Source organism: Arvicanthis niloticus, chromosome 13 (assembly GCF_011762505.2).
Source record: "Arvicanthis niloticus isolate mArvNil1 chromosome 13, mArvNil1.pat.X, whole genome shotgun sequence".
NCBI classification, from domain to species: Eukaryota; Metazoa; Chordata; class Mammalia; order Rodentia; family Muridae; genus Arvicanthis; species Arvicanthis niloticus.
In genome coordinates this window covers 19,567,930-19,593,926 of record NC_047670.1, presented here as the reverse complement: position 1 = coordinate 19,593,926, position 25,997 = coordinate 19,567,930, and the positions used below count along the sequence as shown (strand labels likewise).

Genomic DNA, 25,997 nt, shown 5'->3' with positions numbered 1-25,997 from the left:
ACACACATGCTTACACACAAGCACACATCCATATGCTAATAAGTCTTTCTTATTCTATTTTTTCCAATATCAGAGATTCTGAAACCTAACCAAACTGACTAATTTCAATACAATTCAAAAAGATCATATTTATAGGCTATATGACCTTTGACAAGTAGATGCCCTTAGGTCTGATCCTCCATGGTCACAGCAAGAACAATAAGAACTGACTGAGTGGGTATGGTGTTTTGAATAGAAATGGCCCCCATAGACTCATGTGTTTGAATGATTGGTGACTATTGTTAGAGTAGGTGTGGCTTTGTTGGAAGAAGTATGTCACAGGGGGTAGACTTTGAGCTTTCAAACTCTCAAGTCAGGCTTGTAACTCTTTATCTGCTGCTTGCTGATCTGGATATAGAAATCTCAGCTACCTCTTCAGCCCCATGCTTTTCAGCTACCCTCATCCGGCCATGCTATCCACCACTGAACCTGTAAGCCAGCCACAACTAAATGTTTTCCTTTATAAGAGTTGTCATGGTCACCATGTCTTTTTATAGCATACAACCATAGCTAAGACCAAGGCGAAGACACCGAGCACCTCTTCAGTGCTATATCCTTCATACATAAGAGACCTGGCACACAGAAATGTTCCCATCAGCAGGAAGAATCCCAGCCAGAGTTGGGCAAAGGAAGGCCAAATACTCTCCAGACCCTTGTTACTATTTGTCTTATATTTTTCTATTATAAGGGCTACTTAAATGACTTCTATAATAAGAAAACAGTTTTAAGAAGATTTGTTCCCTTTTATTACAGTGTTAGAAATGGTGGGCTATGATTTTTTTAAAATATTTTATTTATTATCCTATTAAGCAACTGTTGCTTTAATCACATTACTGTAATTATTGTTCACAAGCTCAGGTCTCTCTCTCTCTCTCTCTCTCTCTCTCTCTCTCTCTCTCTCTCTCTCTCTCTCCTCATCAATATACAGGGTAATATAAAGCACCCTGGAATGAAGAATCTGGTACTATTCTAGAGTAAACTCTAATTTAAAGGGGAAAATGAAGAGAGGTCATGGGAAGAAAAAGACAACGAAGACAGAATATGCTTTCATTCTACCTCCCTTTTAGCTTGCTATTTTTTTCTTTTAATTGTTTTCAAATGAAAATAAACCCAAATTACCACACAGCTAAACAATGGGCAGTTTATTAAAAACATGTCCTACAAATTGATACTATCAGTGTCAAGTAGTCATGTTTCTATTATGTAACTACAACCCACTGTAAGAAACGGCATGCTTCGACCCTTACTAGTTTACATTCGTTTTGTTAGATTTAGTTCCTATGATATACTGTGTTCTCAAGTGTACCAATGTTGACTACTAGGAAAAGTTAACGAGAAAAAACAAATAAAATAGTTCATTAAAATTTCATCCAAACAGGAAGGTTTGTGGCTTGATACATAGGGAGTTAGATGTGTTTGCCTTTGTGTTAGCATCAAGAGAAAACAATAAACAATAATCCTTAGTTGTTCATACATTACTCCTATATAAACATATTTTTGAAGGTCATTATGTTTTTTAAGTTATCTTCTTTTATGTGACACTACACTAACATTCTGGAATCGAGAGCATGCAGTATTTTATATTTAAATCCATCAAAAATAAGATTTGTAGGAATATTGGCCAAGACTTCAAGAAGGTTAAACTCTCCCCATTGAACTCCCTGTCTCTGTACTTTTCAGACTCTTCAAGGGACCCCAAGAACCAGCCTCACTTTCAAATGCCATACATCATCAACCCAGAACCAGAGGCCCTGTTCCTCAACTTGATAGTGACACCCTAAGTTACAATTAGATTTCATCATGGTTCCTTTTTTTTTTTTTTTACTTTTACCAATCCTTTCTGTTTATTTTAGTAATTTGCAAATAGAAAAGATTTCAACAAGCATCCTCATACTCATGACTATATACGGACTTCCTGTGTGGCTTACTGATATATTTTCCCTTCTCCTTCAGAGTCCTCATTTATGAAGACCGTTGAAAGACTAGGTAATTAGTTGCATTATGGACGGGTCTGTCAGGAGTGTCCACACAGGCTGAATGGCTGCATGTTTAGCACATATGCTGAAATTTTATTTCACTTTTAAAAATTACTTATGAATGACTATTCAAGTGGGCCCAATACAAGTGTATCTATCACTGTTTGTAGGGCTACATTGTTGGGTGTGCAATCTCATTGGCTTCACATCTTTCTATCAGCACCAGCTGTCCTTTTCCATCTTCCCTCCAGGAAAACATCCACTAACATCTTCATGATCATCGGTATTGGTTGGTACTGAAGGACCTTCTTCGCTCCTCTTATCATTTGTTCCCTGTGTATTCCTCAACCACTGCAGCCACAACCCTGTCCTTCATTCATCAATTCTGTCTTATCCTTTGTGGTCTGTGCTTTGTTGTAAATCTGTTATCTTACATCTGAAGTCTCATGCAGGTTTCTTCTTCAAGAACTAACTAAATTAATGAATTAGTGTAGGTCTGCAAGGTGTGGGGGAAAATATCTTGTTGCATATATGTTAACTTTATTCAAGAGTAAATGAGCTATGAGCTCACTCTTAGAACAAAGTTTGAAACTTATTATAAAGGCGAACATATAATCAATCACCAAGATTCAGGGTGCTCTTGTCATTTTAAAAGGACAACAGAAAATATAAAAGTCATCTGCTTGTGTGATAAAACATATACCTCTAATCCATTTCAGGTATATACCTCATTATTTTATAACACAATATCACCAAATTTTTATTAATTACAATGAAAATTTTAATATCCCAAAAACTCATATATTGGCAAACCAAAATTATTGTGAAATTAGGGTGGAAATTATAAAATTTAGAATAAAAGAAATGTAGTCAAAAGTCATTGCAGGGGCAAGAAATAAAAATTAGGTCTAAAATAATTCATGAAAAATAATTAACAACTCACTGAAAATAGGTAATATAGGAACACATTCTTATGTTAAATTAAACATAATAATATATATATATATATATATATATATATATATATATATATATAACACAACCTTAAATTCTAGCATTTAGGTAATTTTTAGACAGAAATAGAAGGAATGAATGAACAAATATTTTTAAAGAAGTCCAAATATTCACCATGAGTACACAGTAATATAACAGTTGTTTACTATACTTGATTGCATGTACTCACTTTTTGTCTTTCACTTAAATCTATCTCCTTCCCCTAGAGAAAAATCACAAGTATCTACATGCCACTAAAATTACAATCTCATTTCTGATGGTTCTTCATGGTGGAACTCAGACATCATTTCTGTCTTCTCAAAAAGAATGGTTTCCTGAACTCCTCTGAATTCTCCATTTTGTCTCCTTGAGGACTCTTCTGCCGGGCTTCTCATAGACTGGCATTTCACCTGTACAAACTAGATTCAGATACTTCTAGATTCATTAGAATATGCTCATGCCCTAAAAATACAAACAAGCCTATAGAAGTAGGATTTCTTACAGAGCCTTTAGAGTTTCTCTCTCAGACCACCAAGGCCTTCAAGTTTCAGTACACCTATATTTTAATGATGTTTCTTTCTCAAAGGCTTTCTTTCTTTCTTTCTTTCTTTCTTTCTTTCTTTCTTTCTTTCTTTCTTTCTTTGATAAGAACAATGTATCTAGTTTGAAGACACTCCTCTTGTTTAAGTAACATTTAGTTAATAATACTTGACAGCGGCAGCACTGCTAAGCCTATTAGTGACTCCTTATATGATTCCATTCTATTTAGGTGCCCCTCTATGTTATTCCCCACAGTTGGGGTGTGTATGGTTAGGCCAACCATATCAAAGTCCCCAAACCTGGCAGCTTAAATACAACAATGTATCGTCTCAAAATTTTCAAAGCTAATTGTTCGCAAACAAGGTACTGGCAGGGTTAGTTTTCACTAAAAGCTACATACCATAAGTCCCCTTTAGGTTTTCTTGGTGTACTAGCCATTCCTGGAATTATCTATCCTATTAAAAAGCCACCTTTATCTCTCCATGTATTATATGATACATATTTGTGTGTCTGTGTTGTGTGTTTATGCATGTGTGTATATGTGTCTGTGTATCTGTATGCTTGTCTGTAGCCTCTGCCCATCTGTTTCTATAGTTCTACATCTTAAAAGAACAGAGATGAAATTAATTCTCCTGTCCCACTATGACCTCAACTTCATCAAGTATCCATTTTCTCAATAAACATCTTCCTAAAGGTCAGCACATTTTTGAGTGTTGGAGTGCAGAGTCAGAACTCAGCTAACAAGAGCCCGGATGTATAAATTTTAGATGTGGGTAAAAATGATAGGTCAGTTAAGTAATTCTACTGCAAAAGTAAAATAGAAAACCCAACAGTGATGACAGAGTATAAAACGCCAAGAGAAAATTTGTTATCATACATTTCAGAAACTAGATATAGGTATGAAATTTAAGACTGTATTTGTGTTTTAGTGGTGCATTTTAGAGAAAGGTCCTTGCCAAAAAAAAAAAAGCCTTAAAAATTAAATTTTAATTCTTCATCTTTAATTTGAATTTCTCAGTTAAACATGTGTAAACAAATTTGGAGCTAGCCAACTCTAAAATAATTCATTAGCTAAATATTATAAATTTACATTCTCATACAGTTATGGTACAAGCTAAGATAGTAAGTAAATGCTATGTGTTAGGTAATTCTTGATAGTTTGTTAAAGTGTCTTTATAAAGCTTCATGCAACCTATCTTTACCCTTTTATTTCAAATTTATGCATGTCCTAATTCTGTGTGAGAGTGCAAGCTGGCATGAGCAGAAAAGATCAAGAGAACTTTCACATCATGTTCCTGTGACACCATGTGCCACAGAGTCAGGCTTTCATCCTTAATCCGATACATCCACTTAACTAAAGTACAGAAGATTTATTTTTGCCCCCTCTTGTTTCACAGAAGACTGAAAAGTCTGCAGGAATTTTTGACATGTAACAATAGTTTTTTTTTTCTAAGACCTCCTATACCTCTCTCTCTCTCTCTCTCTCTCTCTCTCTCTCTCTCTCTCTCTCTCTCTCTCTCTCTCTCTCTCTCTCTTCCCTTGCCTCATTTTCATATGGACACAAAGCCTTGGGATAAAATGATGGTTCATTATAGTGGTACAGCGCTCTTATCTTCATCCGGCAAGAGTCATTTCCTTCCAAAGATTGAAATGCAAATGTGAAAATTAATGATAACTGCATTATCTGATAGCAGAGATAATACCAATTCACTGTCAGCGTAACACACAGTCATTCTACGATTTCCTCCGCTTCGCACAATATTCTTCTTACTGTCAGACTATATCTATGGTTAACTATGTTTCATAGGTGTCTGTTAATTTACTTCAAATGGCATTTCCCAGATCTTATATCTACCACATTTTCCCAATCAAAAAGAAAACGAAATCAGAACTGTAATCTCCAAGCCCTTCTTTGGACTCCAAAAGAGGCTGGGTGGGGGGGGACCTATATCATTAAGTGTGTGCTTCTGTCTCACAGTGGTCTCGTAACGACCATTCCACTTTATGCAAAACAGCTTCCATCTTTCGACGTTCATTTAACACACAAAGCAGAAAGTGCCTAATCAGCATCACACATCCAAAGTACTGAACAACAATCTAAGAAGTAACTTACTAAGAATTTCTTAAACAATACTTTTCTGTATGCAACAAGCACAAACATTTGGTTTTATCCTATGCAATTATTTTTGACAATGTATTTACACTAAAAAATCTTTATCTTAATGACATTTTAAGTCAGGTAGATGACAGCAGAGTAAACATAATCTTATGATGGTTTGTTGCAGAACAAGATTATTTTGTAAAATTAATTCACTGAACTAATGTTAAATGTTTAATGAAGAATTCTATGAGAAGCATTTTGCAACAGCTACCAAGGCACAATTGCCAAAACGAAAGGAAAATCAATATTAAGAGTGACTTTGTGTGTGCTTCTGAAACATTGAGCTCCATGCTTTACATGTAAAATCTTATTAATGAGGTAGTTATTATTAGCCTGATTTATAAGCACTAGGTCCATGGAGTAATATTAACTTGCTCTTAGTCATATGATTACTTGTAGCAAGGCCACCCAAGTAAACCACAGAGAAATTGGCTTTGTTATACAGTTTGTGACATTACTTCAAAATAACTTACCTGCAATGAACAGCAGAAAGTTTTGTTTTAGAATATCATTTTAAATGTAAGTTTTTTTCATTTATTGACTTGTCAATTCAGGACTGGATTTCTTCATTTTATTTATATGATAAAAACTTTAATACACATATATCAAAATTTATTTACATAAAAATTGTATCAAAAAAGCAAATACTGGTTTCTTGAAATTTTTAATCTGTTTATGTGTACATGAATACACATTATTTGAAAACTCGCATTTAGATACAAATTATAATAATATTCACTAAATCATATAAAAAGAAACCAATTATTCACTATTTGTAAGTGTGAAAAGAAGCCAAATTGTAAGAATGTAATCCAGAATGTTGGCGTCCTGCACTGATTTAAGTTAACGTGATTTTCACAGTACTTCTGTCATGGAGATGACAATGGATTTATAAGAATTTCATTGAACCTTGCTACGAAGTTCCTAAATCCAGTACATAAATCAACTGCAGATTGGCCTTGGATAGTAGCTCTGAAAACTTTCTTATGAGAAAAACAGAGATATAAGCAGTATTTCTAAAATAAGATCAATATTTCAACCATGGACTGGTCTGAAAGGACCGTATTTAAAATATTTCTCAAGGGTCTACATGCAGATAGAAGAAGATTGCCAACACTTAACTCTCGCAAGCACAGTGTTGAATGCCCAGTGCAGGTTATCTTTTTCAAAGTTCATCTTTCTACAAAGATTGATAAGCTGTTATCATTGAACTTATTTCAGAGATAAAGAAGCTGAAGACTGTCTGTTTCACATGCCAACATCATGAGGCCATAAATATGACCATGATCTTAGGTATGTCTGACTCTAAATTGTATAAACACATAGTTCTCTGGCATAGACTGTGCTCTACTCCGAAGGATAAAAGGTGCTTAATTATCACATGAACAATCGACCAGTCTATGATCAATTCAAAAAGGAAGTGGTGTCCTGAGAAGAGCATGCAGGCAGTGCCATGTAACATCTTTACACTACTTGCTGAAGTTATTCACCATCAATGCACAATAAACATCTATCAAAGGATTAAACGTGTAAAAACATAAAATGAAGGACTTGAGACTCGGACAAAATACACAACTCGTGAGCTGATGAAGAAGAGACACTTCTTTGGAAGAAGATAACAATGTAAAAACAATACATGCAAATTCTGGAATAAAAGTGAGAGGCAAGCACTACATGAGACATTTCAGCAGGAGTGTCAGGAGAATGTCGTTAAAAAGCAAAGAAAACAACAAACTTGAAAGTTAGATATATGAAATGCCGAAACGATGAGGTAATGACTTTTATTTTGGCCTCTCTAAATGCATACTTCTACTTTCCAAACTTAAATGATTCATGATGCTTACATAAGAGTTACAAACATTTAAACTTTAAGAATTCCACTTCCTAGCTACTTACAACACTATTTCCTTTGATTGTTTAAGCTCCATTTACAAATTAGCCAAGGTGTGAATAGTTAGGCACCTTTTCACTAAAAGATAAAAGAAGGATAACTTTCTTCCATGGAAGAATTTGCATTTGATAAAAATAGAATCTTTGAGACAGGGTTTATTCATTATTGAACTAAGCCATCAAGGAAGGTTGTGAAGTCTTTGTCATCAATCAAACTCCTTAAAAATAAGATAAATCCTGATTCATCTTAAAGGCTATCAATATTATGTTTCAAATTCCTTAGATAATTTCTACATCCTTTGTTTCTGTTCTATTTTTAAAGAAAAATATCATTCTTAGAATGTAGTTAAGAGACCTGGAAATCAACCTGGCTCAATACTAGATGTCATATATATATATATAATGTGTGTGTATATATATGTGTATGTGTATATGTGTGTGTATATATATATGTGTATATATATATATATATATATATATATATATATATATATCTATCTTAACTTTATCCTTCAGGGACTGAAATATTTTATGGAGCCTTTAAAAACTCCTTGAGACCTAATAGATGCTCTAACAAAGAAGTTCTTTGCATCTTATGAGTATAAGCTTGTATAATTTTGTAGAACTTGTTAATGTTTTTATGCTTTACAAATGAAAATATAAGCCCCCAAAATAAATGAGTGTTCTACAAATCTCCTAGGTAGAGAGTGACAAGGCAAAAGAAAGAAAGATAGAAAGAAAGAAAGAAAAAAGAAAGAAGAAACAAAGAAACAAATGAACAAAAAAACCAACCAAACAAACAAACAAAAAACCCAAAGAAACAAAGTAAGCCCTGACCTTTGACTGTGAAGTTAGATTGAAGTCCAGATACACTTTGCTACTGAGTTTGGAACTGTAGCCAAAAGCCAGAAACTTTTCTCTTTGCTACAGGTATAAAGTACCAGTGCACTTCAGTGAACAACAACAACAAAATGTCATTACCAGTCTTGAAACAATTTATATTTAAGTAACAAAAAGGGTACAAATGTCTTCTTTTCTTTCACAGATTCTCCTGACTGATTGAAATTAATAAACATGCTACCAGATAATGAGATTCTGTTATGAGTTAACCTAATTATTTCAAGGGGTTTCAAGGTGATATAAACCTTCCCCTACCAGAAGTGGCTATGGAGATAAATGTCTTATTTACTTTTGACTATACAGGGACAGTTCTATAGGCATACAAGAGACATACTTTTTTTTTTTGAAAGTTTTCACATATCTCTATATAGTCCTGAACACAGAAATATCTATGCCAAATCCACAAAGTAAACAAAAAAATACATTCAATAAAATATGTAATTTAAATTAAACAAATCACTTGAATGTCAAGCATTGTCTTTACTCAACGCGTCCAATTATTTATTTATTTGCTTATTTATTGTGCTAATAATTCAATCTTACGGCAAAAGTTGGCATTAGCTATGCTGTGCATGCTCATATTTCGGGCGTAATGTTCTTTGCTTATTCTCATGTGACCTGGAAGGCCATGCGCCCTAGACACAGAAAGAAAAGTTGAAATCTACAGATTTACCCAAAACAAAAGTGTGACTGAACGTGCCATTTTTCAAATAGAAACACGTAAAGGCCAATCCATTATAACTGGAGAAAGAAAACACCTTCTAAACACAAATGTTTAATTCTATTAATTAAAAAAAATAATAAGAGAGCTTGAATACTTTTCAAGTTATACAAAAGCCTCATAGCAAAAATAATTTTTAAAAAAATAATATTTTCTAATTGTTCTAATCAAGAAAATACCCCCACATTAAGAAATCGTAAAAATATGCAATGGAATACAAATACCAGACTTTGCACTTTCTTATGGTCTCCTAAAATGTGGTTCTACGATATTTTAAAATATAATACAATTAGGTCCAGATTCTAGTATAGCATTATGCTATATTGTGCAGAATACAAACATTTGTATGTATCATGAATACCATTAGGAATGACATCATAATAATCAGATATACTGTATCTTCATTTTTGTTTGCATTATATTTTCCAGCTGCTGGTTTCAGAAAATTACCACTGGATTTCCTGTCTTCCCCTTGCACAGAAGGGAGCAATTTGCAAAGTCATGCAAGGGTGAAAATGTGATTGAAATATAGCGATCTTCCTTAATGAAAAATGTTACTGCTTTGGAAATTAAGGCTGAAACTGCTTCAAAACTCGTTTATATCCTAAAAACTTAAAACGTGATGGTCTCCATTTATAAGCATATCATGAATTGTGAATTGCATAGCAGTAACAATAAGGTTATTTCTTCCAGGATATTATAAACAATATATATTTGTATGACTTTTATTTATTTTTTTCCTGAAATTAACAACTATAAGGCAAATCACAGGTAAATTTAATTTTATTTATGCAGATGACAATGTTACTGGAATATTAAATCAAAGGGGGAAAATCTTTTAATTGTGTCTCAATGACTCAGCAGACATTTAGGTTCCATCTGTGATGCACAACAGAACTAAACTGAAGTGACAGCTCTTTGAAGTACCATTGTCACTGACTGATTTGTGGTCTTTCTAACTGAGTCTAATGTGAATGTGGATGTAGCTAAAAGATTTTGTGTTGAAAGAGCAAGCAAACAGAAATGACTAACTTAATGTAAGAGTGAAAGAAGAAAAGATAGAGACTTCAAGTTGAGGTGACAAGTTGATTCTTAAGATTTTCCTATTTAAATAATAATGTTTACCCAAACTCCTATATAACCAGCATACACACACACACACACACACACACACACACACACACACACAGCCCGTGTATAATATTAAATCTGAGTTGAATAATTGTTTAAAGCTTTACAGGCTATCCATATTTTATGTTTCGTTTAACTCTCCCTTATATGTAAAATTTAAAAGAAAACGTGAAATCCTGATAAAATTCAAAGTGGGTTGAATGCTGTATTCTAGGTCCTACCTGGTCCATCCCAGTCATCTGTCTCTACTCCAGGCTGCCCCGGTTTGTCTGAATGGCTGTCCCCATCTGATTCTGTTGGCTCCTGGATTCCTTCGTCATCACCTGAAATACACCAATACAGAAAGGAGAGTTGACCAAATCCCTCTGCCAATGAAATACGCAAAGGTGATGTCCTTTTCTTATTTTTTCACATATTTGTCAATACTGTCCAATTCATTGGCAAGAATGTCCACAAGTAATTATTTTGATATCTATTATAGCTTAAAAATAATCAATATTTATCAATAAATAAAGCTAAGTACTATAAGCAATAAAGAATATTAGCATATATACCTTACTTTCAAGTTATTATTATATATAAAAGAAAATGATATAGCAATGTAGAGATTTTCTGAATACTTTGAATACAAAAAACATAGTAACCTTATTTATAAAATGTAATTGTATAGGTATATTATAACAAGACAAATTAAATATTTTAGAGTAAGGTATATTCCTGATTTGGGTTGGGTTTAGATTATTGAAAGATTATTTTTATCTTTCTTTACTATGTTTCTAAAACTTGGTGCTATTTTTCCCAAATGATTAGCATGTAATATAAGCTAATGACTCTACTATTCACAACAGAAGACACAATGAAGTTAAACTTATGCTTGAATATCTTGTATGTTTCCATAATATCACGCCTTCCCTTCACATGAAAAGCAAAAACAAGCAAACAAAAAATTGTGTATGCTTCGAGTAAGAATTGAGAGGCAGTGAGACAGAAAACATTATCAGTACAACTGCATTTATAAACAAAAGCTCAATAGTTTTAGTACCTTACTTTTAGAATTAATAATATAATACCAAGAAGGGAATATATATATATCACACCTACCATACTTTGAACTCAAGAACTGTAACATTTACATTTAAATGTCCTGTCAATCTACCTTCTTTTGAGGGGCTCTGTGGTCACTTTCTTCCTATTCATTTAGATCTGTACCTGAACCTGAATATCTATACAAAATATGAAAATGTATATTAGCTTGTAATTTTTAAAATGACATATAAAATATACATTTTAGAAAGTCATTAGTATAGTTAACATTAATGTGATGTTTCTATGAGTTCTGATATCTAAACAGCATAGGTTTTGCCTTTTAATTTTCCTGTCTGACTCTTCACAAAATGGATTAGTTCTAAAACCTGAAATGAAGGGGAATGAGGAAAAAAACATAAGACCCATTCTTTCAAAACACAATTAAAACTTTTTTAGTTCATTGTAACAGAGCCACACTGGCTTGGGTGGACCATAAGGAATGAAGTACAGTACTTAAACACACCATAGACCTCATGTCTGCAAAACTCTGGAAAGTTGTGTAGCTTTCAGCATAGTCAAAAAGAATACCAATATAATTATTCATTGTCTCCAGAAACTATGCATTGACCATTTTCTGTGGCTAAGGAACTATGGCAGACTCAGTAGGGTATATGCAGAAAGTGAATTCCTTTCTGGAACTATGGATACCATCAAGGGGAGTACATCCACACATGAAGGTGTGAGATAAGGTCAAAGTGACAGAAGAAGCATACAGACGCTCAATAACAAAGCAGTGTTCCGATCTGTGCTCCACTTCCAGGTTGCATGTAAGACTGTAAACACACCAACCATTTATCCTCTGGAGATCAAAGAGGCATTTTCTGCTCTCAGCTCTCAGGACCTAAGAAGGTTCATTTCCAGTCTATGTATACAAGTAGGCTTGATGACCTACAAACACTGATAGCCTTGAACTAACCTGGCTCTCAGCCTGCCAGCCTGGCTGCCTGCCTGTTCCCTCCCCCTTCAAGCCACCTCCAAGTTACTCCAATATAACGAAAAAGAGATACAGTCTAGAAAGTAGGAGGCTCACACCATCTGCCTGGAGAGATCAGACCTGGGCCATTCCTTTTATTACATTTCCAGTATAATTGCCTGCATAGGAATAAATATTGAACTAATGCCATATGTGAGCAGGCTGGTATAATGAGAATCCTGTTGGCTAGCATAGAGAATCTTAGGAGCTTCCACGAGCTGGATCTTTTCCACTTGACCTTTCTTGCTGGACTCAACAAACTTTCCTCTCTTTCCCCCTGTACTTCGGGCCATCTGGCCACTCACTTCTGATTTCTGGTTGCAAGCAGACAGTGGGAACCACAACAGCAGGTTAGAGGACAGACTGCAGAAGGATAGAAAGGCCAGGTGCTTATCCTGCTAAAACCTCCTTTTCCTCAATGGTTTCCCACGGCTTGGAGATACCAGTATTAGCTCCTGTTCAGTATTTCCCTGCAGCATCCATGCCCCTGCATCAGCACCCGATCCAGTGCCTCTTGGGAGAGAATGGTTGTAAGTGCTTGGACACTCTCTAGGCCTTACAAGGGCTGAGTCACTAAAATAATGCCATTTACATTGCCGTCATTGTATTGGCCACAGAGAATACAAAAGGGGGCTTCTACACATGATTTCTGAAGTAGTGTAAATCAGAGTCAGATGGACAGAGACCTGTGCCCATTTTGAGGAGGGATAAGAGTGGTTCAAAAAATTACAGAAACACCTGGACATGACAACTAACATGCAGACCCACAGAAGTCTCCTGGGGAAAAGGACAAGTGAAGCCCCTAATGTTTGGGGCCATTGTCTCATCTGACTTTGAATTCTGTGGAGTTTGTGTCGTTAAATCCACTATTAGAACAAGTTTCAGACTGAAAATAGGAGCCATCTTTTCAAAGCATGCCACAGAAGAAGAAACATCATAATCCTGGGCCGGGGAGGATGCAAGTTTACCATTGGCAAAGGCTAACTTAGAAAATTTGGTGATGTAAGAGTGGGTTTAAAGGTGTTTGAAGATGCTGAGGAGACATTCTGGAGCTCGATCTTGTCAGTGATGGTTAAGTGAAGGAAGCCATGCACTTATTCAGCACAAGACAAACTTACCCCTGATCATGTCAGCAGTGTCTAGTAGGTAAAGAAACTCGAGGATGACAGAAGATGTCAGCAGGTATTGTAAATGTTATTAAACTGCTCCAAGTGAAAACATTTTAATTGAACTGATTAAGGGCTAGAGTGAGTTTATAAGTTCAAGTAGCCAACTGCTTTCATTACATGTCACTTAACTGCCAATCAAAACTGTAACGCTTCCATTTAGTGTGCCCCCACATTCGGAGCAGTTTTAAATATTGATAACTCTGGTGTGAGAGTGAATTGATTTGTTTCATTATATAGCACTTGATACTTAAACAAGTAAATATCAGAGTATTTTAGAGAGCCATTGTCAAAAGAGCTAATTATACACAATTAAAAACCATTCCATTTTGCATCCCATTTAAGAAAGTGGATAAGTGCACTACATATCTAATTACAAAAAGCAAATCTAAGATGGTATGATAGATTAAGACATCAAAGATTTTATCTTAATTATTTACTTGTGTCTTCTAAAATAAGGAATAAAAAAACTGGGAAAATGGCTGAGTCCTGTCTGAGATAATACATGTGAATGTTGAAAATAAAATGGTTTAGCATTTATTTTATATTGATTTCCATATCTTCTATGAGCCAAATGTTAAAATAGTAAACATTAGTAAGGTGCAAATCTTAGCGTTAGGTCAGGTTCTATACTGAACCTCAACAGGGCCACCACATCGAGAGCCCTGCTCCTCACTGGGTACTTTTCAACAAATTTTATTAAAACTATCTTATCAGCTAGGTCAGGCCTTGGTATCCTGATCCTTCAGAAAAATAAACCAAGAGATAGAGATGTGCAAGACAAAAGAAAGCATCAGACACAAGATTTGATTCCATGATTTTTTGGATGCAAAGGGCCACATTTCAACATTAATCTTGAGTTGCTGCTCAGAAGTAGTCTGTGCTTTACACAGATGGGGCCCTGGGTGGCATCCCTACCACCAAAGAGCAGGAACAAAGGACACAGCAGACATCATCTACACGGCAAGCCACAAAGCCTGCAAGACATGGTCGAAGAGCCCCTTTCTCCTCTTCCCATTAGGTCCCGTTTCTTCATTATGCTCATACACTAAGATGAAAGGTTTAATGGACTCAATCTTTTTAATCACTACTTTTAAAGGTTTCCTATTTTACTTAGCACTTAATAAAATCAACTACACATAGATGCTTGATCAATAACCATTGCTCACTGACCAGTTGGGAAATTAGATTTTTGTCTCATTCTTTTTGCCAGAACCTACTGCAATATCATTGCATTTGCTAATTAATTGCTTTCAGCACATTATTTCTATTTAATAACTAAAATATGTCACATTTTTCAACTTTTGGACCTTTCATCTTCTAACTTTATCTCAGGAAACTAGTTCTCATTTTTATGGTAATGTTTTTTACCTAATTCATTTTTAATCTTTTTACTAATGAAAAATGAAATGATTAAAAATAATTTAATCAAATATGAAATCTCTGAAGTATTCTTAAGAAACACCATTTTTCACTAATAATAGACACTTGCTTCTTGCCTCTCATATTTTATTCTCATAGAAAATTTATAAATAGAACTTTATTTTGATATTAACCCAACTCCAGCTTCTTCTCGATTTGAATGGAGCTCACCTCATTGGCTGTCTTTTGCTCAGTCCATTTTGACTCTCTTGTGTTTGAAACCGAGGCTATGGCATGGCTTAGGACAAATGTCATGAATAATTACTAGCCAAGATAATAATGACAAGTTTGCTAATACACTGCTCCAAAAGCTTTAGCAGTAGGAAAAGGAGAGAAGCAGAGAGAAAAGGATGTCAGAAGAGAGTGACAGAACGGGGCATGCATGTGGCACCCTCTAATTTACGCTCTGAATTCTTCATTCACATACCTATGAATAGACAGTTCCGCATACTTTCAGCGAAGCACAAACACACTTAATGCGAGAACTGAAACGAGTGAGTCGTAAAAGAAAGAAACTGAATAGATGCCAAGCAGTAACAAAATCTGTAATATTTTTGAAATTATGACTATGAAGCTAATGGTTTTCTCCTGCAAGATTAAATGCCTTTGTTGCTCTTTTAAAAGATGTAAGTGCATTGAGAGCCCTTCCATTTTTCTTAGTCTAGTTTTCAAAATCAATGTGAGCCCTATAGGGGAAAATTGAAGGTGTTATTGAGCAATATAATACATAACATAAATGACTCGGGGAAATGCACTGGAATATAGTCTTTGAAACGGAGGACGCAGTGCCTTGAAATACCATATTCGGTATTGTTGACGGGGGGGTGGGGGGGAGGTGTCAGGCAGTTGCTTTCCTAGCAAAGCAAAAAAATGCAAACAAACACCTTTTCACTCAAAGTTAAACACTGCTGTTGGAATTAGTCACTTTCTCGGCACAAAATAGCAGCAGTGTTTGAAAGCAGTCATGTAAGCAGACAGCCTTTCTCAACTCTGCTCTTTTAATCCATGTAGTTCCTGTCAATATTAACCTCTTATAGAAATCCCGTACAATATAACTATTGAACTTTCTTGACTAGAAGTGTTACTGCAGCGGTTAGTCATCCCATAATGTGCTTCGCAATCAGCTAAATCATCAAAGTATTTTTTAACAATGAGCAGTTCAGAAGTGACAGATCTACTTTCTTGTTCACAACTGCTTATCAGAGAAGAGATATCACGTATGTTTTCCAGGTGCTTCCTATAGTTAGGTTACCTTCACAGGAGCCGCTCATGAAAGATAAGGTCATAAAAGAGATGAAAAATGTGCGAGCTTCATACACTTATGGTTTTATCATCAGACAAGATAGCTTTGGTTAAAGGACTGGAGGAGTCAAAAACAGAAAGCTGCAGCTCGTGCTGAAGGACGAGGACATTAAAGTTTAACACTGAGTGTGTGCTCGTGTTGCCTGACAGTGATATGGTTTAGCTGGAAGTGCTTGTTTACTTCCAGATTATTCAAGGGAAAAAAATCAGGTTATAGTAAGACTTCATGGCCAAACTATAGTCGTAGATATGGATGGAGAAACAAAATAAAGAGACAAATAATATTCTACTTATGGAAATAATGAAGGGAAACTCTAAACATGTAAGCTATTTGAAAATAATAGTCTAGTACATGTGTGGTAGCCATCACGGCACCTGGCCCAGGTTCCCTTCTGACCTTGTATGAAATAGAATGCCTTGCTATGTCCACGGCAGCTACATGCAATATACAAGTATTTTCAAATATGCAAGTCAGCCCCTTTACTTGGGTTGTCTATAGTTAGTATTTCATTATCTTGAAAATCATATTCAGATTCCAGACTATAAAAAATTAAGCAAAAATATATAATGCATATTATTATCTGGTTCTAATTTTTAGATCCCAATGAGAAAATCCTGAAATTACTAATAACAACAGTCCAGAGGTAAATATATTATTTCAAGAAAAAAAATCCCTAAATGTCTATAGCCAGTGTATGGCTTTAAATATCTTATTATAGCTGGAAAGGTAAAATATTAAGATATTAACATTTTTGTAGCCCCATGAGGAGAGCAACAATATCAACCAACCAGAGCTCCCCAGGGTCTAAACCACCAGCCTGGGAGCACATAGGGAGGGACCCATGGCTCCAGCTGTATATGTAGGGGAGGATGGCCTTGTAGGCAGAGGTGGGAGAAGAGATCCTTGGTCCCATGAAGGCTGAATACTGAGTGGGGGGTGAATTTGAGGGTGGGGAGGTGGAAGTGGGGGAGTAGGTGAGGGTACATCCTCATAGAATCAGGAGGAGGGGGGATGGAATAGGGGGTTCCTGGGTGGTGAGGGAAGTGGGGTAAGGGGATAAAATCTGAAATGTAAATATAACATTCAATAAAAACCCAGCTCTCCAAATAGAAAATAAGCTTGTAACATCAAAATAAAATATTGAGAATTGTAAAAAAAAAAAAGATATTAACTTTTTGATAATTTAAAGAGAAATAGTGATTTGTAGTCCTTCTAGAGAATTGGTTCTCAAGACAAGGATCTTGATTCTTTTGGATTCTTTTGAGGGTTGAATGACACTTTTAGGGGTCAACTAAGACCATTCAGAAAACACAAATTTTTACATTATGATTCATTACAGTAAAAATTACAGTTATGAAGTAGCAATGAAAATACTTTTATGATCGGGGGTGACCATAACATGAGGAATTGCACTAAAGGATTACAGCATTAAGAAGGTTGAGACCCACTGCTCTAGAATATCCAGAGTTACTTCAGCCATCAGAGTTATCTCTCAGGTGAGAGGATTTCTCTAAAAGTTCAAGTTTACTAAAGATTTCAAGCATAAGGGACATTGCCAAGAGCGAGAAAGTAAACCATTGTAAGAGAAGATCACTCAATAATCTTTATTCTTCATTACTTCCCTGACTAAGCACTAGAAAGGATTAAATAAATAACCAAGTATGAAGAGTCTATGCTGTGCCTCCAACTGATCTCTATTCCTCTGGCATTGAGTGTGTTGTTTTCAAGTTTCAAGCTTCCCATACTCATCAGAAAGTCATCATTACCACCATCAAGAATGGTGGGTTAATGTATTTTTTCTCTCTATCTTATGGCTAAACTAAGGTTAACATTTAATTTTTATTTTCTTAGACTTTTTTCATTTTTCTTATATTTTGTTTTGTGTGTGCACATGTGTATACAAATTAGAGGAGTGTTTTTCTTTTCTTCTACCATGAAGGTTCTGGGGATCAGTGGGCATGTGCACATGACAGTGCACCTGTGGAGGTCAGAGGCCAAATGAGAGGAGTTGGTTCTCTCCTGCCTCTATGTAGGCTCTGGGGATCATGCTTGGGGCTTCAGGCTTTATAGCATGTGCCCGTACCTACTGCTCCATCTAACTGGTCTTTTATATTAGCATTTCTTGTTTCAGAATTCCAGTTATGTATTTCCCTCTCGTATCCCTCGCCATTCCTTTTCTGGTCCTAAAGCTTATCATCATTGATTGTACTTCCTGAGACTCTGTCTCTGGAGTCAATGACAGAACAGTCTCCATTGCTCTCTGTAATATAGAAGGCTATTGAGGGCCAGAAGTCAGCTCCTTCTTACCTACTTATGCCTACACAGCATCGATTCCAGCTTTAATGTCACATTCTTAAAGAAAATTCCTCTAACTCCCTCACTAGGTCAGACTACCTTTTAGAATCATGCTAGTAATGTCTGCTCCTAGAGACTACACTCCCCTTTTGTATCCACAGCATGTCTCACAGTGGCTGAGAAGCTGGCATTCAGTAAAAAAAATCTATCAGATCTGGAGGCGTGAATCCTGATTGTACTGACTACCACTGTGCTGGCTTGTTTTACATTTATTTAATGCACATATGTGCATTCTCTCTCTCCCTCTCTCTGTCTCTCTCTGTCTCTCTCTGTCTCTCTCTCTCTCTGTCTCTCTCTCTCTCGCCCTCCCTCCCTCCATCTCTCCCTCCCTCCATCTTTCTGTTTCTGTCTCTGTCTCTTTCTTTCTGTGTTGTCTGTGTAGATGTGTGTGTGTGTGTGTGTGTGTGTGTGTGTGTGTGTGTGTCTGTGTGTGTCTGTGTGGATGTGTCTCTCTGTGTGGGTATCTGTGTGGATGTGTGGATGTGTCTGTGTATCTGTGTGTCTGTGTGAATGTGTGTGCATGTATGCATGTGTGTACCACAGCATATATGCTGTGAGAGCATTAGAGAGCAACTTGTAGGTGTTAGTTAGTTTTCACGTTCTATCATGTGTGTTCCAGAGATCTAACCTAGGTGGTCAAGCATGATGGCAAGTGTTCATGCTTCTGAGTTATCTGTCTGGTACTAACAGTGTGTTTTGAGACACTCATTTTTTTCTCAAAATTATGCAAAATGAATACAAACTATGCATTTTCCATAAGCTTTCAGCAATAAGAAAAATACATCTGGGCATGCAGTAACCTAAAAAAATAAATATTTCCTAATGTCTTATTAAGGACCACTTACAAAACTCAGTGTGGACCTTGGGATATAAACTGAGCTGGTTTTTGGCTGCTTCCAATGATCTATTCTTACAGTGAAACCTGAGTCTAATGAAGTTTCTGTATCTTTTGGGGAAAAAAATGTTTCTGAAAAAAAAAAATCTCAGGTCATGTCAGATTTATGTTCTCTCAGATTCACATCTAGCTTTCAACTCCAGAGACTGTCTGAAACATGTTATCATGAGGTCCACGGGGGCTCCACTAAGACTGAGTCCTCCCACATCCCCTCCTGCCTCAGTGCCAGAAGGAGAACCTTGGCTGCTGCTGATAACACCAGGAAAACACAGACAGTCCCCACAACATCTTCCAGATATTCAGAAACATGGGGGACCTCTCTCCTTCCCACAGTACTTTCAAAGCTGGGCCTTTCCCGACTCTCCCTAGATTCTTTGGACTCTGAGTGTTTATTTAAATTTGGTAGATCTGGAATTTAGGAATATACTTTAAATATAAATTTGAAGAATTTTATTGAAACCTAAAGCCGAGTTTAGCGTTCTTGACCACTGTTGGCTGCTGTGAACTTATGTTTATTGACTGCAGTTGTAAACGGGTTGATTTGGACCTTTGAGACCTAACATTGCAGATGCTACTCACTAAAAGAACATAAATGGACAATTACTGAAAGATAGCAGCTTGGGACAACTGAAGCTAAGGCTTGGGTTCTGAATAAAAAACTTTGCAACTCTCAGAGGAAACAGACCTTTGAATGCTAAGTGAGGACCCTAACCCCCTTTCTGATTAAATTTACAGTTAGCCCCAGAGTGCTGTGGAATTTGGGCAATGTTACTAAACCAGCCCCTGAAATCTGAAGGAGTCACCCACATTTATTTAAATTATTCAAACTTCAGATTTGTTTAGCACTATTTTGAACTGTTCTGGGTCTATTATTTGATACAAAACTAATGAAATAATTGTAAATTGAACTACAAAGAGGAATGAGTTCATGTACTATGTGTTTGGCCCTGTGAAATATGAATATAACACACATAATATATAATTTTCAAAATGTATTTTCCTTAATGTGATATTTTGATTTCAGATCTGATATTTTGGGGGTCACCTTAAATGCCTCAACACAGCTATTTTTCCTGTTGAGAAAACATATTCTTTCTAAAATATGTTTTCCTTACATTGTAAACTATTTATATGCACTGCTGTAGAATCATTATTTCCTACTAAGAATGACTATACAGGGAGAAATGACTTGAATTAGGGGCTTTTAGGGGCTCCTGTGGAACCTAGTTCAGTGGAAACTTCCTGAAACCTATGAACATGACCCTATTGAAGATTTCTAGTATTAGATTTGGAGCCTGTTCTGACCATCTTCTGTAGCCAAGCAAAGCTTCCAGTAATGGGACTGGGACACCAACTCAACCAAAAAAAAAAAAAAAAAAAAAAAAAACCCATCAATCTATAACCTGTTCTGCCTTTAAGATGCGTTGGGGCGATAGTAGCTCAGAGCTTGTGGGAATGGCCAACCAATGACTAATCATATTGAAGCCCACAACAGAAGAGTGACCCCATAGCCCACATTGGCTGGATGGCCATGAACCTGAAGATGGTTGACACAGAAACCTATGGTAGAACAAAAGAGTACTAGCTTTTTTAAAAAGTCAGGAATCAATGAAATGATTCCTCATGATACTCTGGGGTGCTTATATAATCAGAGATAGGTGTCATGCTCAATACCAGAGAGGATTTTCCTGCAACAGCTGATGGGGACAGAAACCCACAGCCAAATAATTGGCTGAGACTGACAGGGGGAGGAAGGATTGTTAAAGACAGAGGGGTTGAGGACATGAAAAGAACACTGCCCACAGAATCAATTAAGCAGAGCCCAGAGCAGCTCAGAGACTGAAGTGGCAGTCTCAGAGCCCACATGGGTTCTCTACACATATGTTGTGATTGTTAGTATGGAGTTTTGTGGGACTCCTAACAGTGGAAGTAGGGATGACTCAGACTCTTTTACCTGCTCTTGGGACCCTTTCCCTCCTACTGGGTTGCCTCATCCAGCCTTGACCTGAGTATTTGTGTCTAGTTTGATTGAATCTTTTATGCCTCATTTGATTAATATCCCTGGAGGCCTGTTCTTTCCTAAGGAGAAACAGGAGAGGAGTTGATTTGGAAGAGATGGGAGGTACAGGGTGGAACTGGGAGAGGTAGACGGAAGAGAGGCTGCCATCGGGATGTATTTCACAGGAGATGAATGAATAAAAGGAAAAAAAAATGATGATCATATACTGGTTTTATCCACAGTAGTCTGCTTCCAGAACAGCTCACAGGAATGCACAATTAAGTCTAAAGCAGGCAGATGCAGGCTGAGGAACATCCCATCATCAACCCAGGCTTCTTCCTTGTGCCCATACATTGTGTGCATTCCATTGTTTTAGTCAAGCATTCTAAGAAATGAAAATATCCTTTATATAGCCCTTCTTCTGACTCTAAAATATGCATTAAGATCATCTACATACAACAACATTAAAACTAGTTAACTAGTTTGGAGTGTAATTTGCATAGATAAAAAATGTAAAAGTTCGTTCAAGACCCCCAAGTAGAGAGCCATATGCTAATTCCAGTGCAACAATAGAAATAGCATCAAATCTCATTGTCAAACCCTTAGAGGGATGGAGGATGGTCTTGTGTGTCTCAGCTGGTGATTTCTCCCTTGATAAATCGATGCCTTTAATCCTTAAAAAGATCTTCCCTTCTCAGTGTCAGAAATATATAATCACAGGCTAGTGTCTGTGCATTTCTCCTTTCCATCTCGGCTATGTGCATAAGACTTGGTAAGATACAGCCACTGTCAGGTTTCTGAAGAGTTCCTTGTCTAATCTTCCTACCCCTCCAGATCTTCGATATAGAACCTGTTAGAATGGATTGCTTGCTTTTCCAGTTCCTGTGTTTATCTCGCTTCCTCTCTCACCATCTGCTGTACCGCATTTCCTTCAGAAGAGTGAAAAGTTTTCACAGTGCCCGGAGCTCTGCCTGCAAACAATGCCCCCTTCCTCTCTTCCTTCCTTCCTTTCCCTGCTTTTTACTTAGGTTTATTTTGTGTTAAGGTCAAACTGTTTTAAAAGAGTTCAATCTGCAAACATTTCCATGTGGCTGAAATTCCTATCCAAATAGTTGTGACGAACTTGAAAACACCCTAGTCATTTATGACTGGCTTCAGCTCAAGCACACACACTCTGGAGTGTCTCTGTTTCTTTAAGTTGTCTTCAACAAGAGTTCAAGGAGCAGACAATGAGAAACTGTGGTCTATTCCATGGTACTATACCCAGTGATGTGACGATTTGTCACAAGGACTTTCAATATAGTGCACACATCATTGATACAACCTCTAGGTACTAAAATACTGTTTCTTATTCACTAAGATTTTAGAGACACTAAATGTTAGGAAAGTTTTAAGTACATTTCTCATTCATTTACTTAATCCTTGGTGTTCATTTTGGTTTGGTTTTGGTCTTGTAAAACTGCATAAGTTTTTACTGGTAGATATGTAAGGGTATTATAGTTTTGGTTTGTTTCTTAGAAAGCCCATTTTAAAATATTATGTGATAGTAAGGTTTAGACTTCTTCAGATGTTCCCAGCTCCTTCTAAAAGAATTATTTAATAATACATCTTCCTTGCCCTCCTCATTTTAATGTATTAACCTTTAGTAGTTTTGTGCTTTGACCAAGGTAACAAATCTATGGAAGCTAAACTGAAAATGACATCTACCCTGCATGACAGTGAGCTGATTTAAAAATGGTATATAGGCAACAGACTTCCTGACTTGAGAGGACAAACAGAAAATGGAGGTTGTGATTATCATTATTATAATTACTATAATTGGTGCATAGTTTCAATACTGATCTGTCTAATCTCAAAGAGAAAAGTGCTGAGGCAGCAATCTGCATTCATCAGCATTTATTGTTATTCTGCATCTAGCTATTTTTATTTGACCTTTTAAGAACAACAAAAAAGTGACTGACTTTATTACTATAATTAAATTCATCATATTATCTCAGCTTTCTCCATTTCCCCTACACTGTCTATGTTTAGAGCTACCAGAGATAAAGATTATCCCATCAGGTAATGTATGGGCAAATGCCTAATGCTGCCTGTTGCTTCTCCAATGATAACACAAACACTGATAGAATTTTACATACTAACAAGAAAATGCAAATTTTTATGTGAGAAGATTAAGAGCTTTGAAAACCTATTTGATTTAAATTTACTAAATGGTAGGGCAGAACCAGGAAACTCTTTGGAAATCACTTGGGATGCTAAAAGATATTAGGTAGAGGAGACACTGCTATTTCCAAGAAATGTTTCCTACAGTGTGAACATTTTCTCTTAAACCCTAAATGCAATCGACAGCTCACATACAGGGTTGCGAACCAACTTAAGTCATATGGTTAAAGTAAATTGGCTGCCCGGCTGTTACCAAAGCTATTCATACTTATAGTTTCTTTTGAAATAGAAAAATAAAGATGTTAGCAGATACAAATGCTAGGCAAATTTGAGGGTGCTACTCAAATACAAATGAAAGAAAATAACAGAAAAAAAACAGACTTTAAACTTAATCACGATTTGATTAAAAATGCTTTCTTAAGAAACACTGAATCTTCATTTAGCCCAAAACATCACCAAGGAAACGAAGAAATGAAAATGGGCTTACAAATAAGTTTTCTTTTATATTATCCAGCTAAATTTAATGATTAATTAATTCAATATCTGAATAAAAACTGAAAGAGCCAATCAATAATATGTAAATAAAGTATCAGATGATTAAATAGATTATTATTCTTCATATGACTTTTAACATTCAGATCAAGCAATAAATGTAAATAAATCTTCCAAGTCAAAAAAAATGCTTGATCTTTCAAAAACCTTACATTTAAAAACGGTGAACTTTTTTCTAAATTATAATAAAATGGTCTTCATAGTAATTCTAATTCCTGCTGTTACAAACATATTACTTACTTTAAATAAGGATATCATTGAAAAGGGGCAAATACCTCCCAGGCCTTATTCATTTATTTGGACAAAAAGAAAGATACTTTATTATAACACAAGAGTGTATCAGAAATTCTACCAGGTGACTATTGACCATGTTTTACCAAATTCAAATTTATTTTGAAAAACAACTTTAGAAGATAGCACATGTGCAATTCTTGTATCTATTTCACAGGAAACAAATGCACCAAGATTGTCATATGCAAAAAACCCAAAACTCTTAGGATATGCTATCATACACAAATCCTATAAATACTAACTGTGAGCCATGTCCTACTATGGGTAAAATCAATCAATTTTCACTTTGTTGAAATTTTTGTCTTGAGCTGGGTTCTGAGGTGAGGTAAGTAGACAAAGCTTTACCTGGCCCTTATATATAGAATGTTACATTTAAAAAAGCAAAACAAACAACTAAAAAACCCTACTAATTCATCTGGGTTTGCCAATTAAATAAAAACAAAACAATTCCATTACAAAACCCTGCCGTTTCTTCTCTCCCATAAGAATGGGGTTGTTGAACAGCTCCCTTGTCTTCCCAATAATTGTCTTTTAAACCATAGTGCCCAATTCTAAGTAAAGACCATAACGTGGGGATGTCTAAACAGCTATAATGAATGACATCACAGGTACAATGCTTATCATGAGAAAAAAAAACATGAGGACACGACTTTCTATTGAGGACATTTCTATTTCTACTTCCTTAGAAAATAGTATGGCGACTCAGTTCTTACTGTGGGATAGCCTGTGCAAGGAAAACAGTGATTTTAAAATGCATTACAGCAGCAGCAACAACAACAAAAAATGAACAAGAACTGGGCCCAGGAAAACATAAGGTTTGCCAAGGAACAATAATGTCATGCGAAGGGAGGGAGGTGGTGGAGAAGGGAAGCCAGGTCCATGCCAAGCAAAGCTGGGGGCTGCTCAATCAGCCCTATCAGCGCTCCATCAGTGTCTCCACTCCAGCCAAATCCAGGAAAAACAAGGAGTCAAAGATTCAGGTCAATAAGCTTATAGGCGATTTGCACAAACAGCTCCTCCAGCAAGGAAAAAACAAAGTCATATTGGTTTTTTTTCTTTCACTCTTTCTCTTTGAACTCCCTGATCCAAACACACCCTGAAAATGTCAATGCTATATGCAAGAATTTAAGGAGCTGAGCTTCTTAATCCCGTGAAGAGAAAAAGGAGAACTTTGTAAATATCCCCTTCCTTATTCAGCTCAAAAAGGTTATAGCAGACCTGCCTTCTGCAGATTCTGGTTTTGTTACCCTGCATCTGAGAAGGCAGTAATGCTTCAGGAAAACCAGGGCCAAACACAGAAAAAACACGGCTGGGTGGGAGATAGTCACAGACATCTTTATTTACTGAAAAAAATAATTCCTACAAATAAAGAAGCTAAAAGACATAGGAAGATGAATATTTGAGTAGTTGAGTAGCAGCTGACAAACAAGCAGAAATCCCA

General features: G+C 36.1%; 1 protein-coding gene across 1 annotated transcript in view; it reads right to left on the bottom strand.

The window, feature by feature from the left end:
- Positions 1-25,997, bottom strand: part of Zfpm2 (zinc finger protein, FOG family member 2) — a 425,491-nt gene that overhangs the window by 299,497 nt on the left and 99,997 nt on the right. The window contains exon 3 of the mRNA XM_034516530.2: positions 10,573-10,674. Coding sequence (XP_034372421.2) covers positions 10,573-10,674 — 102 coding nt within the window. The remainder of the gene's footprint in view (positions 1-10,572; positions 10,675-25,997) is intronic.